Source organism: Sus scrofa, chromosome 7 (assembly GCF_000003025.6).
Source record: "Sus scrofa isolate TJ Tabasco breed Duroc chromosome 7, Sscrofa11.1, whole genome shotgun sequence".
NCBI lineage: Eukaryota > Metazoa > Chordata > Mammalia > Artiodactyla > Suidae > Sus > Sus scrofa.
The window spans coordinates 30412834-30433723 of NC_010449.5; the positions used below are offsets into that span (position 1 = coordinate 30412834).

At 44.6% G+C, this 20890-nt stretch overlaps 1 protein-coding gene across 1 annotated transcript in view; it reads right to left on the reverse strand.

The window, feature by feature from the left end:
• The window catches only part of NUDT3 (nudix hydrolase 3), a 78767-nt gene extending 69581 nt beyond the window's left edge, over positions 1 to 9186 (reverse strand). The window contains 1 exon segment of the mRNA NM_001308410.2: positions 9058 to 9186. Coding sequence (NP_001295339.1) covers positions 9058 to 9156 — 99 coding nt within the window. The 5' untranslated portion in view covers positions 9157 to 9186.

Here is a 20890-nt window from a genome sequence, read left to right on the forward strand (position 1 = left end):
CCACTAGATTGTAAGCTTTTTTTTTTTTTTAAGCGAAATTCGTTTATTTGGTTAAACATTCTATATACAAAGAGATTATTTTTTTAAATTATTTTAAAAATTAATTATAACGGGAGTTCCTGTCATGGCTCAGTGGTTAACGAATCTGACTAGGAACCATGAGGTTGCGGATCTGATCCCTGGCCTTGCTCAGTGGGTTAAGGATCCGGTGTTGCCGTGAGCTGTGGTGTAGGTTGCAGACGTGGCTCGGATCCCGCATTGCTGTGGCTCTGGCGTAGGCCGGTGGCTACAGCTCCGATTCGACCCCTAGCCTGGAACCTCCATATGCCGTGGGAGTGGCCCAAGAAATGGTAAAAGACAAAAAAAAAAAAAAAAAAATTAAAGTATAACGGTGTATGATTTACAATGTTGTGCCAATTTCTGCTGTACAGCAAAGTGACCCAGTCACACACATATATATATATACATTCCTTTTCTTATGTTATCTTCATCTTCCATCATGGACTACCCCAAGAGATTGGCTAGAGTTCCCTGTGCTATACAGTAGGACCTCATTGCTTATCCATTCTAAACACAATAGTTTGCATCTACAAACCTCAAACTCCCCTTCCATCCTACTCCCTCTCCCCTCCCCCTTAGCAACCACGAGTCTGTTCTGGATCAGACTGTAAGCTTTTTGAAAGTAGAGATTATGCATTCATTCATTCATTCATTCGCACAGTCAACAAATAATATTGAGCTACTACAACTCTAAGCACTGAGGACACAGGAGTGAATGAAACAGTCAAAAGAGATAAAAATTCCTATCCTCATGGACTAGCCTGCATTCAATTGAGAGGAAAAACAATACACAGATGAATACATAATGTCTTGATGGTGGTGTGTGCTGCCAAGAAATAAAGCATAAGAGACATACAGTAACGATGAACTGGTGTTATTTTATATAGGGTGATCCTTTTAAAGACCTGTCTGATAAGGTGAAAATTAAACAAGTGAGGGTGCAAGCCACGTAGATTATGTGGGAGAGAAAGTACAGAAGCCAGTGTGATGAAAGAGAGGGACAAGGAAGAGGGAGAGTGGTAGGGGATTAGGTCAGAGAAAGGCAGGAAACCAGATCATCCAGAGCACTGGAGATCATGGTTAAGGACACACTGGAGCCACGGTGTCACCACTGTAGTGACATGATTTCTGTTAGAAGAATCACTCTATTAGCTGTAGCAGTGAAGACTGGAGGAGTAAGGGCAGAATCAGGGAAATCAATGAGGAAGACAGCAACAATCTAGGCAAGAGGCGATAATGGGTTAGGCTAAAATGGCACAGAGGAGGTTGAAGAGACAAAGTCACTCAGGAATTGCTGTCATATTAGACCGTGGGTATAAGAAATGGAGAAAATGGAGTTCCCGTCGTGGCGAAGTGGTTAACGAATCCAACTAGGAACCATGAGATTTCGGGTTTGATCCCTGGCCTTGCTCAGTGGGTTAAGGATCCGGTGTTGCTGTGAGCCATGGTGTAGGTCGAAGACGAGGCTCGGATCCTGCGTTGCTGTGGCTCTGGCACAGGCCAGCGGCTACAGCTCCAATTAGACCCCTAGCCTGGGAACCGCCATGTACCATGGGAGCCACCACAGAAAAGGCAAAAAGACAAAAAAAAAAAAAGAAAGAAAGAAAGAAATGGAGAAATTGTGGATAAGCAATGAGGTCCAGCTGCATAGGAAACTATATCTAATCACTTGTGATGGAACATGATGGAGGATAATGTGAGAAAATGAATGTATATATACGTACAACTAGGTCACTTTACTATACAGCAGAAATTGACAGTACACTGTAAATCTACTATAATTTTTTTTTTTTTTTTGTCTTTTTGTCTTTTGTTGTTGTTGTTGTTGCTATTTCTTGGGCCGCTCCCGCGGCATATGGAGGTTCCCAGGCTAGGGGTTGAATCGGAGCTGTAGCCACCGGCCTACGCCAGAGCCACAGCAACGCGGGATCCAAGCCGCGTCTGCAACCTACACCACAGCTCACGGCAACACCGGATCCTTAACCCACTGAGCAAGGCCAGGGATCAGATCCGCAACCTCATGGTTCCTAGTCAGATTCGTTAACCACTGCGCCACGACGGGAACTCCCTAAATCTACTATAATTTTAAAAAAAATTAAAAAGAAAGAAATGGAGAAATCAAGGATGACTTCAAAGTTCCTAACCTGAGCAACTAGTAAAACAGAGATTTCAATTACTAAAAGAAGAGTAACTACAGGAGAAGCAGATTTCTTTGCTGTTTGGTTTCTGGTGGATGGAAACAAGAATTCAGTTTGGGCATTTTAAGTTTGAGATCCTATCAGATATCCAAACGGGAATACTGGAGTTCCCATCGTGTTGCAGTGGAAACGAATCCAACGAGGAACTACGAGGTTGCAGGTTTGATCCCTGACCTCGCTCAGCGGGTTAAGGATCTGGTGTTGCCATGAGCTGTGGTGTATGTCGAGATGTGGCTTGGATCTGGCATTGCTGTGGCTGTGGTGTAGGCTGGCAACTGTAGCTTCGATTAGACCCCTAGCCTGGGAACCTCCATATGCCACCAGTGTGGCCCTAAAAAGTAAAAAAAAAAAGGGGGGGGGGAATATTGAGTAGACTACAAGATATCCTAGTCTTTTTTTTTTATAATGGTTTATTTTTTTCTTTTAATTTTTCTTTTTTTAGCTGGGCCTGTAGCATGTGTAAGGTCCCAGGCCAGGGATGGATCCCCAGCAACAGCAGTGGCAATGCTGAATCTTTAACTACTGGGCCACTGAGGAACTCCCAAGATATCCTAGTCTTGATTTCAGTAGAGAAGTCAGGGCTAAAGATAGTCATTTGAAAGTAATCAGTATAAATACCGTACACATTTAAAGAAGGGGCTAGTGGGATCACCCGCTGCATGAATATGGGTTTGGGCGGGTGGTTTTCAAAGACTGTGCCCTCATGCACTGCAATGAAATGGAACACCAAGAAGAATACAACAGTACCAAGGAGCAACCAGAGAGGGAGAGAAGAGTAGAGAGATGCCCTATAGATGCAAGGTGAAGAGAGCGTTTCAAGAAGAAAGGAATGATCAGGCAACACAAGGCTTGAGAAGTAGATTTGGACACTTGTGGGATCTTGGAAGAGTGGCTTCAGCAGAGTCCTAGGGAGAGAGTGCCTAACTGGAGTGAGCTCAAGAGAGCATAGGAAGAGGACTTCACTGGTGGCTTAGCGGGTTAGGGATCAGGTGTTGTCACTACTGCAGCACAGGTTCAATCCCTAGCCCAGAATTTCTGCAACCAAAAAAAAAACAAAACAAAACAAAACAAAAAAAACGGAGACAGAGAGAATGGGAACAGGAAAAGTGGAGACAGTAAGTACAGAAAAGCTTTTCTGTAAAAGGGAAGAGAGAAATGGGATGGTAGCTAAAAGGAATATAGAAGTCAAAGGAGTTTTTTTTAAGATGGGAAATATTATAGCCTGTTAGCTCTTTGAATCACACTGTAGAGAAGGAAAGGCAATGAAACAGGAAGGCAGTGACAACTGGAGGAATGTGGCAGCTGGGGAGGCAGGAGGGATGGCTTCTGAGGGGACACAATCTTATGTATCTGTGTGGTCCCAGGATCTTGCACAAAGACTAGTCCGTAGCAGGGCTCTCAAAAAACATGTGAATGGGGAGTTCCTCTTGTGGCACAGGAGAAACGAATCCAACTAGTATCTAGGAGGATGCAGGTTTGATCCCTGGCCTTGCTCCGGTAGGCTAAGGATCCAGTGTTGCCGTGAGCTGTGGTGCAGGTTGCAAACACAGCTCGGATCCCACGTTGCTGTTGCTGTGGTGTAGCCCGGCAGCTGTAGCTCTGATTGGACCCCTAACCTGGGAACTTCCATATGCCTTGCATGTGGCCCTAAAAAGTCACAAAACAAAACAACATAAAACATGTGAATGAACGAATGAATAAACAAATGTATTCCTGAACAAGGGCCCTTCCTTTCTGTACTACTTTGTGAAAAAGAATACAGATTGTTTCACACCCAGTCAATAAACCAACACTCTACTGAGAAATAAAAGTCACCCAATAGCAAAAGATTAGGGCAAGGAGAAAAAAAGAATGAAGACTGAAGTACAATTTCAGGCCAGAACTGAAATCTCAGGAAGCAAGCAGGTAAAAAAGGAGGTAACAGGAGAAATGTCCAAATGACTAGCCTGTATTTATTAGGCAGGCACATGGAAAGTGCACGCACGCACGCGCGCACACACACACACACACACACACACACAGCCTCAGAAGATTTAGAGAGACAAGGACCAGAACTGTGCAGATGACTGGATCCATGCACACGAGTTGATCCTAGAGCAAGGTAATATGGGCAATGACCAAGATATGCCATAGAAGGGCTCCCAGCCAGCCAGGGATCTACTGGAAGCCCTTTGTCATGGTTATCGCCCCTGGGATTACACCTGGGCCTCTCTAGGGCCTGGGGAAAGGTGTGGTCTGCAGTGACGTCCTTCTACCTGCTCCTCTGGGACAGTTTTACTGAAAAACACTCAGGCCACCAGAGTCTCCACTCACTGAGGATTTTCAAAGTCAATCACCTCCCCAACCAACCTAGTGAGCTCAAGCATCTGAGAAAAGGAGAAGCAGGAACTCCTTACCAAGAGACACAGAGCTCTTGACAGAAACGCTCAACAAGCAAAACTAAGACCTTTGAGGACAATTTTGTCCTTTCTTTTTAAAATCAATTTTAGGAAATCCCGTTGTGGCTCAGTGGGTTAAGAACCCAACTAGTATCCACAAGGATGCAGGTTTGATCCCTGGCCCTGCTCAGTGGGTTAAGGATCCAGTGTTCCTGCACCCATGGTGTAGGCGGCAGCTGTAGCTCCAATTAAACCCCTTGCCTGGGAACTGCCATATGCTGCTGCTGAGGCCCTAAAAAGCAAAAATAAATAAATAAATTAAAATAAAATAAAAATAGTTTTAAGGTATGGGGAAATCTGATCCAATCCTCACTTTTCTCCCTGAGTAAACACAGACCCTTTAGGAGCAACTTTAATTTCCCAGGCACTGTGATATCAACCCATGTATAGTCCTTATCACTGGCCTTTCTCTACTTTTTGCTTTTTAGGGCTGCACCCGCGGCACATGGAGGTTCCCAGGCTAGGGGTCAAATCAGAGCTGCAGCTGCTGGCCTGCACCACAGCCACAGCCACACCAGATCCAAGCTGAGTCTGTGACTTGTACTACAACTTACAGCAACACCAGATCCTTAACCCACTGAGAAAGGCCAGTGATCGAACCCATGTCCCCATGAATAATCAGATTCATGACTGCTGAGCCACAACGGGAACTCCTCACTGGCCTTTCTGAGAGGGTATTTCACGCTGTTAGATATTTCAACCATTTAAAATGCCTGTATTACACTCCCCTACCCCAGTCTAGGGAGGACACACAGAATTACAAGCAATCCCACCCCTAGTATCTCTCACTGTCCGTAATCACAACAGCTCCAAAAAAGGAAAGGAATGGGGGAGGAGGGAAAATTTCACTGGAAGTGCTTTAGGAAGGTCCAAGGTGAAAAACATGACAAAGATGAATGTCATATTACTCAAGTCAGTAAATAAAGTCTTACTCAAGAAAGATGTTTCAGTCTTCTGTACTGTTTATGATAAAATATTAATTGGAAAATATAGTAGATAAAAAATATAAATGTATATTTATTTGCTAATCTTTGTTAGCAGGTCCACAATCTTATGTGGGTCTATTGCTGAAGTGTAAGTTGTCATTCATATCCCATAGCCACCATGTATGACCTATATTTTCCAGCTCTAGTTTCCACAAAAACCTGAAAACATGAAGTGATCTATATGCAGAGTCCTAGACTTTTAAGACTCCCTCTCCATTTTTTCTAGCTTGCTCATCCATATAACTGAGCAGCAATTTCTTTTAGTGACTTGAAATTATTAGGTCATTTCAAAATATTTGAAATACTTCTCACAAAACCATTCTTTTTGAAAACAAATTTCACCAGCTGATGTCATATTTAATTACACTGTATAATTACAATAACAAGACAATGAACACAAATAGACATAGGGATAAATACAACTAACTCTTTGTAAGCACACATGCAGGAGGCCACCTGGTCTAGGGCATGTCAGACCCAGTGGCCCGCAGAGTAACAGCAAGCTGGCTAAAGCAAGGGTCAGGAAAGAGCCTGTCCACTGTGCATCAGGTTCAAAGCACTGTAATAAATGTTAGCTATGGTGAATACCCCAAACTTAAAGATTTTAACTTATCAAAATGTCACCTTTACTAGTAAACATCTAAGGAGGGGGACTTTCCTGCTACTGATCCTTGTTTATCAACAGGAAGAGCAGCCAGAAGTTTGAAGGAAACAGAATTCAATGTCCTCATGTTGGTGAATCTGTCCCACTGGTCTCTAAGCTCTAATGTCTGTCTTCTTTGTAACTGTATCACAGAGCCTGACACTCTGTGAGTGCTCAATAAACTCCCTCCGGGAAACTTGCTGAATATGTTCACACATCCTAACCTGGATCAGTATTTCGGCTGCTATCACTGTTGGCCTATAAATAAAATTTCCCCGGGCTGAAAAAATGGAATGTTAGAAGGTTTGACTCATGGTCTATTACTTGTTAATATTTTCCAGCTCCCTTATACTTTACATTGTATGCATGCTTCCTGAGACTAGTTAATTAAATTTATAAATCAGGGGCCTATTCATACTGACATTATTACTGTATTAATGCTAATAGTACTCTGTAAACTAGTCTATCTTGATTAAAATCATTAATGCCCATTAAAAAATAAAATTGGTTTGAATGTTGTACTGAGTTTGAATTTCACACTCGCACAATGTGTGGCAGCTAATACTTCCAGTTTCTGGCACTACCATTGAGAACATAAAAAGTTCTCCTGGAACTAACAAATTACTTCCCTTGCAACACAATTATATAATCTGAGAGTTGAATGGCACCCTAGAGATTATTTTGTGGTCCAAAATCCCTCCCAATTAAGGGTTCCAATCAAAAACTACTCAACTTTTTTGGGCAAGGAGGGATGTTTATCTTTAAATCCCACACTACAGAATGCTGCACCTATAGTAGGCTCTTAATACATACCTGTTTAACTGAACAAATCTAAAATGGGCCCATCTCATTAATTTTCTTATTTTTCCTAGGCTTTAGATGTACCCTCTACTGAATCTGTAATTAAAGATTTGCATGAATCTTCTGTTCATTAACCAATGTTCAAAAAGAAACTCAGTAAATGAAACTTCATGATCAGTCACACATTTTAATATTACTGCTGTGTGTGCCAGTTCATAATAAAACTTTTAACAGAAAATGGAAATTCAAGTCTTCGTTAGTTTGCTTATGATCTATAAAGGATTTCCTATTTATCCAAAATACTCATATGTTCTCAATTTCTAGTATGATTTTTTAAACAAATAAAGTCTTGCACCATTCATACAAGTAAATAATACACCCTTCTACTTATAATTGGGGTGCTCACAGATTTAACCCTAGTACTGTAGTAAGACATGCTATTATGCTAATTAGTGTTCTCTCCAGTTAACAGCCTGTGATCCCATCTGATTTCCCATAATATGATATGATAACTGAAGAGAACAAAGCCTCTGGAGCAGTAAACACCACCAATAATTTTACTTGACTCAAGTATGTATTCCTAAACAGAACATAATTTACAAGGCCCTGCTTAGCACCGGTATTACAATGCAAGTTTCGAGGACTTTCACAATATATTCTAGGACACAAAGTACACATTTCCAAATCCAGTTTCTTACTGTTTTGCTAAAAAGGAGCACACAAGATCCTTCAACAGCACAATTACAGTGCTTTATTAACATTTTTTTTTTTTTTCCCAGGCAATAATTTAAATTCCCACTTCCTCCTAAATGTCTCTGGACAGCAACTCCTGGCAACCCATCTGTCTCTTTCATCACAGCTTCTTTTCATAACTAACGGGTCAAGTTCTTTTCTCCCCGTTTCAACACGACGCACTGTACTTGCAGCCCTGCCACCACAGCCCACTGCTGAATGCCGGAATATAGCATATTGAATTTCACTGTCCTTCATTGTTTCCAGTGTAACTGCCATTTTACCACCATACAGACGAGAGAAACGCGTTCCCACAGGCATCTTATGAATTTCCAAAGCAGCTATTCTTTGAGGATTTACAAAACACTTGCCTTCTCTGAATTCCCTTTATCACCACAGAAACGGCTTTGGGGAGCTGAGATTTTTTTTAAGTACCCCATGCAAAAAGAAACATTCCAAGCATTTCGATTTTGCTAGCAAATTTAATCCTAAGGGCCTTCCTATAGGACAGTGATGGAATGTCAAGGCAAAGATCTTAAATACCGCTTTGGCCTTCCCAATTAAAAGAAAAAATTTTCAATCCACAAAGATTATTTTATCAAGTGTCCTCTCTTCCCAGGCTACACCCTAAGGACTACCCAGCGCACTGTAAATAAACAACTGGTTTTGGCTTTTGCACAACGCCCTAAGTCTTCCTTGGGCTCAGAGCCGCACATAATCCCCCGGCAAACCCCAAACCTGCCAATGAAGCGGATTCTTTCTCTGCCACAAAGGGCCGGCCCGCGCCTCGTGCACGGCGGCCTCTGCACACATGTGCTGGGCTGACAAGTGTGGAGCTGCCCTGCCTGGATCCAAGGCTGTAGGCCTGGACCGAAAGCCGCACACTCCTCCCCATCCACCGCCTCCTGCCCGCAGCCACTCTCCCCGGTGACAGGCGGTCCGCTCTGGGGTGCCCCTACCGCGCGCCGGCGTCCCCGTCCCCCGGCCAGGACGGTATGGCCACGCTCAGACCCACTTCCCCTCCGCCCACCGTTCTTTTTCCTTCCCCCTCGTCTTCGTCTCCGTCGTAACTTCATTCTTGCCGAGAGAAGCGGCCCAGCCCCGGGCCCGGGCACACCCTCCCCCGGCGGCCGCGCCCCCAGCGCCTCGGCCCGAGGCGGCCGCCGACCCGTAGGACCCCGGCCCGCCCGGCGCCTCACCTCCTCCTCACTCTCACTGCGGAAACACAGGCACGCGGCCCGCTTCTTGTAGCCGTCGCCGTCATAGGTGCGGGTCTGGTTCGACTTGAGCTTCATCATCCTCCGGGCCCGAGTGGGGGTGCGGTGCGGGTCGCGGGAGTCGAGGGTGGGGGGGGGGGGAGCCCGCTCCGGACGGCCACGCGCGCGCGCCCCCGGCTCGACCAAAGGAAGCTGGGAGGGGGAGCCGCTTCTCCGCTACACGGCTCCGCCGCTGGCCCGCCGCGGCCGCCTCATTCTCCCCGGCCCAGGCCCCGCGCCGCCGCCGCCGTCACGGCTGCCGTCGCCGCTCCCGCCACGGCCGCCGCCCCCTCTGCCGCCGCCACCCCCGACGACGACCGCGCCGCCATCTTGGGCGCGCTGCGTCAGCGGCGTAAAGCTGCGCCGGCCTGCGGGACGACCGCGCGTTCGCAGCGCAGGCCGCTTTCGGGAATCGCGCCCTCCCAGACCGCGCGGCGTAAACGAGCGTCTGGAATGAGTGGGCCACGGGACTGGAGGCGGCCACATGCCAGTAGCGAAGGGGTGGGGAAGGTGGGGCGCGCTAGGAGAAAGCTAGGGGAGAAAGGGTTACCTTTGCAGGACCGCCCGGCTCCGCTCTGCTGAGGAAGGGGAAGCAAGGATTTGCCCAAGGTCACGCCGCCCGGGCCTTGACCCTGCCAGTCCTTCTGGGAGTGGATGAGGGGGAAAGTCTAGAGGTAAATGTGGGATGCAGTTAAAGGCGACGGAGAGTGCCTCCTGAGATGCTTGGGCTTTAGCACTGCGTGAAAACGGGTTAGGGGGTGGTGCACGTTGCATTGATATCCAGAAGTTCTGAAGTCATGGGTTGGAGCATAAAGAACAGATGTTTATACTACATAACCTTTATTGGTGCAAAAAAACAAATGCTTTCTCTTTAGATATACAGGAGGGCCAGAAAGGAGTGAGTGAGGGTGTGCGTGTGTACAGACATCATCCAAATCATGAGGCATCATCATTTTTGATAGTAAAGGAGGAGGATATATTTATTGTGGGTGTCAAACAGATGTTCCAGGGAAAGACATATAGCCTGACACCCTCCAGCAAGGAAACGAGGTATAACTGGTGAAAGTTCTCAGCAGTCCAAACCAAACCTATATCATGCTCATGCCCTGAAAGTGCTGAAAATCCCTGCAGGATTTGTCTGTGAATTGCTTATTACTCTTTTTTGAATTTGCTTGTATTTAGCATAATCAAAAAAGATCAGGATTGAAGCCTAGCAAACCTACCTTGGATTCTCATTTACATAATTGATTTACCCCTGTAAAATAGAGAAAATAAAGGCATTTCGCACCTGGCACTTAATACATTGTAATGACAGGAATACCTGATTTTATTGTGCTTTACAGATACTGCATTTTTTTACAAATTGAAGGCCTGTGGCAATTCTGCATTGAGCAACTTTTTTTTTTCCAACAGTATTTTGCTCACTTCATGTCTCTGTGTCACATTTTGGTAATTTTCAAAATATTTCAAACTTTTTCATTATCCTATGATCAGTGATCGTTGAGGTCCCTGCTGCAACTTGCTGAGGGCTCAGATGATGGTTAGCATTTTTTAGTAATCAAGTATTTTTATGCCACTGCAGTGACAACGCCAGATCCTTAACCCGCTGTACCAAAAGAGAACTCCTTTAAATTAAGGTATATACATTGTTTTTCACACATAATGCTATGTATGACACACTTAATAGACTACAGTGTAATGTAAATATATGCCCTAGGAAACCAAAAATTCCCGTGATTTCCTTCATTGCAATATTTGCTTTTTGTCTGGTCTGGAACTGAATCAGCAATATCACTGAAGTATGCCTGTAATATTATTGACATTTCACTAAGCCCTTGACACATAAGATGTGAAATTTCAGGCGTTTCTGTTGTGGCTCAGGGGTAATGAACCCAACTAGTATCCATGAGAATGTGGGTTTGACTAGGTCAAGGATCCGGTGTTGCCATGAGTTGAGGTATAGGTGGCAGATGCAGCTCGGATCTGGCATTGCTGTGGCATAGACCAGAGGCTCTAGCTCTGATTCAACCCCTAGCCTGGGAACCTCCATATGCTGCAGGTGCAGCCCTAAAAAAAAAAAAAAGAGAGAAAAGAAAGAAAAACTGAAAGTCTGATTCCAGAATTACTTTTAACATACACATTGTCAAAAATTTGAAAAATACAGTAGTTTTTATTAAAAAATTAAATTATGGACTTCTTTCAGCACATTCTGTAGAAATTTGTATCCTGATTTTTCTCTGGTCTTTTCCATGTCATCAAGATTTTTTTTTTTTGTCTTTTTGCTATTTCTTGGGCCGCTCCCACGGCATATGGAGGTTCCCAGGCTAGGGGTCTAATCAGAGCTGTAGCCACCGGCCTACGCCAGAGCCACAGCAACGTGGGATCCGAGCCGCGTCTGCAACCTACGCCACAGCTCACGGCAACACCGGATCGTTAACCCACTGAGCAAGGGCAGGGACCGAACCCGCAACCTCATGGTTCCTAGTTGGAGTCATTAACCACTGCGCCACGACGGGAACTCCCGATTTTTTTTTTTTTTTTAGGGCCACATGCATGTGAAGGTTCCCAGGCTAGGGGTCTAATCGGAGCTGTATATGCTGGCCTACGCCACAGGCACAGCAATGCTGGACCCGAACCGCGTCTTCTAACTACACCACAGCTCACAGCAATGCCAAATCCTTAACCCACTGTGGAAGGCTAGGGATCGAACCCATAACCTCAAGGTTCCTGGTCGGATTCGTTCCCACTGTTCTGACGGGAACTCCAAGATTTTTTTAATACTACTTCTAATTACTACCTAATAGTCCATCATAGGGATGTACCATTTCCCTACTGTTAGAAGCTTAAATTGTGTCCTCTGTTTTATTAGAACAGCAGTGAATATCCCTGTACATAAATCCTTGTCCCTGACTTAGTTGCTCAACATCAATTCCCAGAGGTGGGTCAAGGTGGGTAGGAACATATTTACGGCTCTTGTTTTTTTTTTTTTGCCTTTTGCCAAAAGCTTCCCAGAAAAGTCATATGAGTACAATTATGCGTTATCCCAGTGGTTAGACAACTCCACTGTACTATCTGCCACTTTCATAAGGTTGAGAGCAGAATGCAAATGACATTCCAGATTTCAGTACACCAAGGTAACGATAATAAGCAAGTTAGATTGTCAGCTCCTTGAGGGAAGCACTGTGTCATTTACCTTGATATCTCTACTCCGAGCACAGGGTTTTGTCCAAAATAAGAGCTCAGTAATGTTTTTGGTTTTGGATTTTGGGGTTTTTTTTTTTTTGCTTTTAAGGCTGCACCCGTGGCATATGGAGGTTCCCAGGCTAGGGGTCAAATTGGAGCTACAGATGCCAGCCTATGCCACAGCCGCAGCAACACAGGATCCAAGCTACATCTGCAACCTACACCACAGCTCATGTCAATGCTGGATCCTTAATCCACTGAGCAGGGCCAGGGATCAAACCTGTCTCCTCATGAATACTAGTTGGATTCATTTTCGCTGAGCCATGACAGGAACTTCTAGACAGACTTCTTAGATTTGACAGCAAAAACAAGATCTATGAAAGAAAAAATTGATAAATTGGACTTCATAAAAATTTAAATATTCTGTGCTGTGAAAGACACTGTTAGGAAGATGCAGGAGTTCCCGTTGTGGCACAGCAGAAATGAATCCGACTAGGAGCCATGAGGTTGCGGGTTGGATCCCAAGCCTTGCTCAGTGGGTTAAGGATCCGGCATTGCTGTGGCTGTGGTGTAGGCCCACAGCTGTAGCTCTGATCGGACCTCTAGCTAGGAACCTCCATATGCTATGGGTGTAGCCCTAAAAAAAAAAAAAAAAAAAAAAAGATGAAAAGACAAGATACAGACTGGAAGATGTTTGTTTTATTTATTTATTTATTTTAATTTTTTGTCTTTTTAGGGCCGCACCCGTGGCCTATGGAGGTTCCCAGGCTAGGGGTGGAATAGTAGCTGTAGCCGCCGGCCTACGCCACAGCCACAGCCACGCCAGATCCTTAACCCCCTGAGCAAGGCCAGAGATCGAACCCACAACCTCACGGTTCCTAGTCGGATTTGCTTCCACTGCACCATGATGGGAACTCCCAGGAAGAGGTTTTAAATCACATATATGGGAGTTTCTGTCGTGGCTCAGTGGTTACTGAATCCGACTAGAAACCATGAGGTTGCGGGTCGGATCCCTGGCCTTGCTCAGTGGGTTAAGGATCCGGCATTGCTGTGGCTGTGGTGTAGGCCCACAGCTGTAGCTCTGATTGGACCCCTATCCTGGGAACCCCCATACGCCGCGAGTGCAGCCCTGGAAAAGCCAAAAAAAAAAAAAAAAAATCCACATATATGACAGAGAACTAATCTCTAAAATAAAATGGTCAAAAATAAAATACAATGGTCAAAAATAATCCAATGGAAAGTGGGCAAAAGATGTAAACAGATATTTCATCAAAGAGGATATACCGATGGCACATGAAAAGATGTTCAACGTCATTGGTCATTAGGGAAATGCAAATTAAAACCTCAATGAGATATCGCCACAGACCTATGAGAATGGAAACAGGGACTGAAGTTAAATGCTGGCTGGCACAGATGAAGGAAAACTAGATCACTCATACATTGCTGGTGGGAATGTAGTATGGTACAGTCACCATGAAAAACAACCTGGCAGTTTCTTAAACTAAACATGCAATAACCACAAAACCCAGCAATTATACCCCTGAGCATTTATCCTAGCAGAGTGAAGATTTATGTTTACTCAAAAACCTGTACAAATATGTTTATAGAGGCTTTACTTGTAATAGCCAAAAATTGGCAACAGGAGTTCCTATTGTGGCTCAGTGGGCTAAGGACCCAACATTGTCCTTGTGAGGATGAGGGTTCTATCCCTGGCCTCGCTCAGTGGGTTAAGGATCCGGCATTGCCACAAGCTGTGGCGTAGGTCATAGATGTTGCTAGGTCAGAGATGTGGCATACTCTGATTCGACTCCTGGCCCAGGAACTTCCATATGCCACAGGTGCAGCTGCAGAAAGAAAAACAAAAAACAAAAACCTGGCAACAATCCAGATGTCTTTCAATAGTGAATAGTTAACCAAACTGGTATGTTCATATCACGGAATACTACTCAACAATAAAAAGGAATAAACTACTGAAACATGAAACAATCTGGATGAATCTCCAGAGAATTATGCTGAATGAAAAAAGCCAATACCAAAAGGTTACATACTGTATGATTCCACTTATATTTTTTTTCTTTTTAGGGCCACACCTGTGGCATATGGAGGTTCCCAGGCTAGGAGTCACAGCAGACCTGCAGCTGCTGGCCTACGCCACAGCCACAGCAATGCCACATCTGAGCCACGTCTGTGACCTGCCTGCACCACAGCTTACAGCAATGCCAGATCCTTAACCCACTGAGCAAAGCCAGGGATCAAACCCGGTTCCTTATGGATACGAGTTGGGTTCATTTCTGCTGAGCCACAACAAGAATCCTAAAAGTTTAATTTTTGAGTACTCAATTTTATTTTGTCTTTTCCAGCTTTCTGGAAATGTAATTGACAAAGTTTAATTTTAAAAAAATTGGGCAAAAAGATTTAATAGAGACTTCACAAAAAAGATATGAGGAATAGGAGTTCCCGTCGTGGCGCAGTGGTTAACGAATCCGACTAGGAACCATGAGGTTGTAGGTTCGGTCCCTGCCCTTGCTCAGTGGGTTAACGATCCGGCATTGCCATGAGCTGTGGTACAGGTTGCAGACGTGGCTCAGATCCCGCGTTGCTGTGGCTCTGGCGTAGGCCGGTGGCTACAGCTCCAATTCGACCCCTAGCCTGGGAACCTCCATATGCCACGGGAGCGGCCCAAGAAATAGCAAAAAAAAAAAAAAAAAAAGAAAGAAAGAAAGAAAGACAAATACCATATATCACTTACATGTGGAATCTAAAATATGGCACAGGATTTCCTGTTGTGGTTCAGTGGTTAACGAATCGGACTAGGAACCATGAGGTTGCCGGTTTGATCCCTGGCCTTGCTCAGTGGGTTTAAGGATCTGGTGTTGCGGTGAGCTGTGGTGTAGGTCGAAGACTTGCTTGGATCTGGCATTGCTGTGGCTCTGGTGTAGGCTGGCAGCTTCAGCTCCAACTGGACCCCTAGCCTGGCAACCTCCATATGCCGTGGGAGTGGCCCTAGAAAAGGCAAAACGACAGGAAAAAAAAAAAATCAAGTTAGGATTCACAATAAAAAGAAAAATAAATAAATAAAATATGGCACAAATTTATAACAGACTCACAGACAGCCAACACACTTGTGGTTGCCAAGAGGGCGAGGGGGAGGGAAGGACAGGGAGTTTGGGGTTAGTAGATGCAAACTATTTCCTTTAGAATGATTAAACAATAAGGTCTTACTGTGCAGCACAAGGAACTGTATTCAGTTTCCTGGGATAAACCATAATGGATAAGAATATAAAAAAGATAATGTGTACAACTGAATCACTTAGCTGTACATCAGAAATTAGCACAACAGTGTAAATCAACTATACTTATTCTTTTTTTAATTTATAAAGATGCTGGCATTAAGATTTTGGAAAGGAGCCATGGAATGCAGGTGGCTTTCAGAAGCTGGAGAAAGCAAGAAAACAGATTCTCCCAAAGCAGCCAGAGGAACACAGCTCTGCTGACCCAGTTAGGACTTCTTACTCCCAGAACAGTAAGATGATCAACTTGTGTTGTTTTAGGCCACTCAATGAGTGTAAATATGTTATAGCAGCAATAGGAAACTAATACACCTAGCAAAAATGAAAACATATGTCCCCAAAAGGACTTGTCCAAAAAGTTCACAGCAGCTTTCTTCATAATGGCCAAATAACAGTGTCCATCTGTGATGGGGGTCAGATTAACTGGGAAGAGACATAATGAAATTTTATAGGAAAGTGAAATGTTCTGGTGTTGATAGGGGCATCAGTGCCCTCCAGCCTAAACCCAAGCACATACCTGTAGTTGAACAAGTTGGGATTTTTGCTCCTTTTTTGTTATGTTTTTTGTTTTTGTTTTTGTTTTTTGCTTTTTAGGGCCACACCCCTGGCATATGGAGGTTCCTGAACTAGGGGTCTAATGGGAGCTACAGCTGCTGGCCTACACCACAGTCACACCAACAGTGTCTGCGACCCACACCACAGCTCACTGCAATGCTGGATCCTTAACCCACTGAGTGAGGCCAGGGATCGAACCTTCATGGTTCCTAGTCGGATTTGTTTCTGCTGTGCCACGACAGGAACTCCTGCTCCTTTTGACGATGGAGAACACACCATAGAGAAACACACAGTGTCTCAGGAAGAAGGTGTTAAAAACAATTTCGGTGATTTGGAGGAGGTTTTAAGAAAACAGGGCTTTTTTCAGGATTAGATGCTGTTAGGAAGCAGGGTAATTCTATGATTAGATATCTTAAAAAACGTTTCCTAGAAGGAAGGCAGAATGAACATGACTAAAGCCATAACTGGTAGAGAAGCAGTCACTCACATCAGCTGGGAGAAGGATGTGTTTTATTTATTTATTACTTATTTATTTTGTATTTTTAGGTTCTCTCCCGAGGCATATGGAAGTTCCCAGGCTACGGGTCGAATTGGAGCTGTAGCTGCCAGCCTACACTATAACCACAGCAATGCAGAATCCGAGCCATGTCTGCTCACACCATGGCTCACGGCAATACGGGCTCTTTAGCCCACTGAGCCAAGCCACGGATCTTACCCGAAACTTTATGGATCCTAGTTGGGTTCATAACCCACTGAGCCAGAACGGGAACTCCTTTTTTTTTTTTTTTTTTAACATTAAAAAAAAATCTTTATTATGTAATCCTTCTCTGTTAGGATTGCATATCCTTTTTTTTTGGCCGTGCCTGCAGCATGCAGAAATTGCTGGGCTAGGGATGGAACCTGCACCACAGCAGTGACAATACCAGATCCTTAACCCGCCAGGCCACCAAGGAACTCTGGGGTGTGTGTTTTATTTTTCCTCTTTACGGCTGCACCTGAGACATATGGAAGTTCCCAGGGTAGGGGTCGAATCACAGCTGCAGCTACTGAGCCTACGCCAAAGCCACAGCCACACCAGATCTGAGCTGCATCTGTGACCTACACCGCAGCTTGAGGCAATGCTGGAGCTTTTGGGGTTGCACCCGCGGCATATGGAAGTTCCCAGGTTAGGGGTCTAATTGGAGATATAGCTGCCGGCCTACGCCACTGCCACAGCAACACCAGATCCAAGCCGAGTCTGAGACCTACACCACAGCTGACAGCAATGCCAGATCCTTAACCCACTGAGCGAGGCCAGGGATTGAATCTGCAACCTCATGGTTCCTAGTCAGATTCATTTCTGCTGTGCCACGATGGGAACTCCAAGGCTGGATCCTTAACCAACTTATAGAAGCCAGGGACCATACCCGCATCCCCACAGACACTATGTCGGGTTCTTAGCCTGATGATCCACAGCGGGAACTCTAGGATTTGTATATTTCAATGTCAGTGGTACCAAAAATGCCTATAATAAAGAAAATCAAAATGAATAAACTGTAGTATATCCACGCAGTGGAATTCCACTCAACAACAGAAAGGAATAAACTATACAGGCAACATCACAGATAAATCTCAAAATACTGAGCAAAAGAGGCCAGACACAAAAGAGGACAAACTGTATGGTTCCAATTTCCTGATATTTTGGAAAAGGCAAAATTATGGAGACCAAGAACACTGGTTATCAGGGTGTTGATGAGAAAGGGGCAGCATGGCTGAGCTTTTTAGAGTGATGGAAAGGTTCCATGACTTTGCTGTGGCAGTGTTTGCACGCCTATATGTTTATTAAGACTCAGAACTATACCCCTAAAAAGGGTGAATTTTACGCTACATAAATTTTACCTCAATAAACTTGGCTTTTAAAAAATCAGGCAGTTCCCTGGTGGCCTAGCAGTTAAGGATCCAGCATTGTCACTGCTGTGGCTTGGGTCACTGCTGCAGTAAGAGTTTGATCCCCGGCCCAGGAACTTCCACATGCTGCAGATGCATCCAGAAAAAAAAAAATCAAGTTAGGCGTAAGAGGGGAGTGCGTACAGGGATCAGTGTAACAAGACTGGCAGGACGTCGATGCCTGTTGAAACTCGGTGGCAGGTATATGGTGGTTTGTTACACGCTTATGTTTATCATATATGAGTTCTTAGTTATTTTAACAGAAGGGGAAGTCTCTGTGTGATGGAGACAAAGATGTCACTGGGTCATTTGACTGTTCATCTCTCCCCACCCCTCAGCCCTTTGCACATTAATGAACCGATGACCCTAGATTCTCAAACTGACCTCCTGCTTTTCATGTGCTTAAAGAAACTAGAACAATTTACTTTGACAATTCTTGCTGGTAGTCTTTAGAATTTTTTAATGCCATTTGATTTGTAGCTTTCACAAGTTTGCTCTATTTTGAAGTCTCTTTCTTCCCTCAGCCTGGGTATCCTTTCCCATTTAATATTTATTTATTTTTAAAGATGCCCTTGTCCTCACAATGGTCTCTTTGATATGTCAGTAAACCATGCAGGCCTTATTTTTCAAGTGGCTGTTCTTTTGGATTTGTGCCATGCATTTATCACGGGCTTCCAATAAAGCACTTTTAATAGAAATGGGCTCCAGGCTTTCTATGGGCTGTAACTTTTAAACAATTCCTTTCATTTCTCCCCCCTTAATGCCCTCATTCTGTCCTAGTTTCCCTTTCTAAAACTGAGCAATCAAATGATGGATTTTCCCCCCTCCCCTTCCCGTTAGCAGACTGAATGTGTATTGTGGGCACTATTGACTGGGTGGTTTACCCATGACCACTCAGTGCCCCAGTGTGGTCACCACAGACCCAGATTCACTCCACTGCTTCCTGCAGAGGGGTTTCAAGTAGTTGCCAGGCATCCAGCACTCCTGACTGCACCAGTCTTCACCTTTCTATTGTTGACTGGCTCACCATCAATGTACAGGATAAAATCCCAACTCTCACAGCTGTTAGAACAACCTGAACAGACCAAGTATTGATGAAGATGAAAGCAACTGCAATTCATATGCTACTGGTGGGAAATGAGAAATAATGCAGCTACTTCAGAAAACCGTTTGGCCATTCCTCAAAATGTTACAGAATTAATATATGACATGGCAACTCCATTCCTAGGGATAGATACCCAAGAGAAGTGAAAATATATGTCCACGCAAATGAAAATGAATGTTCATTAGTCACAATAGCCAGAACTGGAAACAACCCCAATGCCCACTAAGAGGTAAATGGGCTAAAAATTGTGCTTTATCAGAGCTCCTGCTGTGGTGCAATGGGATTGCCATCATCTCTGCAACACCAGGACACAGGTTCAATCTGCGGCCCGGCACAGTGGGTTAAAGGATCTGGATTTGCCACAGCTGCAATGTAGGTTGCAGCTATGGCTCTGATCTGATTCCTGGCCCAGGAACTCCATATGCCATGGAGTGGCCAAAAAAAAAAAAAAAAAAAAAAAAAAAAAAAGTTGGCGTTCCCATTGTGGCTCAGCAGATTTAAGAACCCGATGTTCTCTATGTGAGATGTGGGTTCAATCCCTGGCCTTGCTCAATGTGTTTCGGATCCAGCGTTGCTGTCAGCTGTAGTGTAGGCAGCAGATGCAACCACAATTTGATCCATAGCCCTGGAACTTTCATACCTCACAGGTGTGGCCAAAAAACTCGTGCTATATCCACACAATGGCATACGACTTAGCAACAAAAGGAACTACTGATACATACAATGACTCTGATGACTCTCAAAACAATGTTGCTAAGAAGTCGGTCATAAAAAGGTGCATATTGTATAATTCCATTTTTATAAAACTAGAAATTGCAAACTAACCTATACCGACTGAAAGCAGATCACCAGTCAGAAAGCCTGGGGTGGGCTAAGGGATTACAACTCATTATCTTGATTTCATGGGCTTATACTTATATCAAAAATCGATCCGATCTAAATACAGGCGTATCTCATTTTACAGCGCTTCACAGATACTGCAATTTTGTTTTGTTTTGCTTCACCTCCTGTGGTATATGGAAGTTCCCTGGCTAGGAGTTGAATCAAAGCTACAGCTGCCAGCTTACACCACAGCCACACGGGATCCAAGCCTCGTCTGTGACCTACACCACAGTTCATGGCAACACTGGATCCTTAAACCACTGAGTGAGGCAGTGAACGACAGAGATACCATGTGTGAGGCACTGAGCTAGGCTCAAAGTCAGAGAAAATGGACACGTGTGAGCAGTTCCCACACAGCCTGCTAAAGCTGACTGCAAGGGCACTCACAGAACAGCTTACTGGACTTTGAAGTACGGTGGGATCTGTCAGGAAATATCACTCAGAGGTGATATTCCTTTTTTTTTTTAAATGTCTTTTTAGGGCCACACCAGCAGCATATGTAAGTTCTGGGGCTAGGGGTTGAATTGGAGTTGTAGTTGCCGGCTTACACCACAGCCACAGTAATGCTGGATCCGAGCCGTGTCTGCGACCTACACCACAGCTCACAGCAACACTGGATCCTTAACCCACTGAACGAGGCTAGGGATGGAAAACACGTCCTAATGGATACTAGTCATGTTTGTTACTGCTGAGCCACGATGGGAACTCCCCATTTGGTTTTTTCTTTTCTTGGCCGCACCCACAGAATGTTGAAGTTCCCTGGCCAGGGACAGAACCCGTGCCACAGTAGTGACGCCAGATTCTTAACCCCCTAGGCCAACAGGGAATTTTGAAA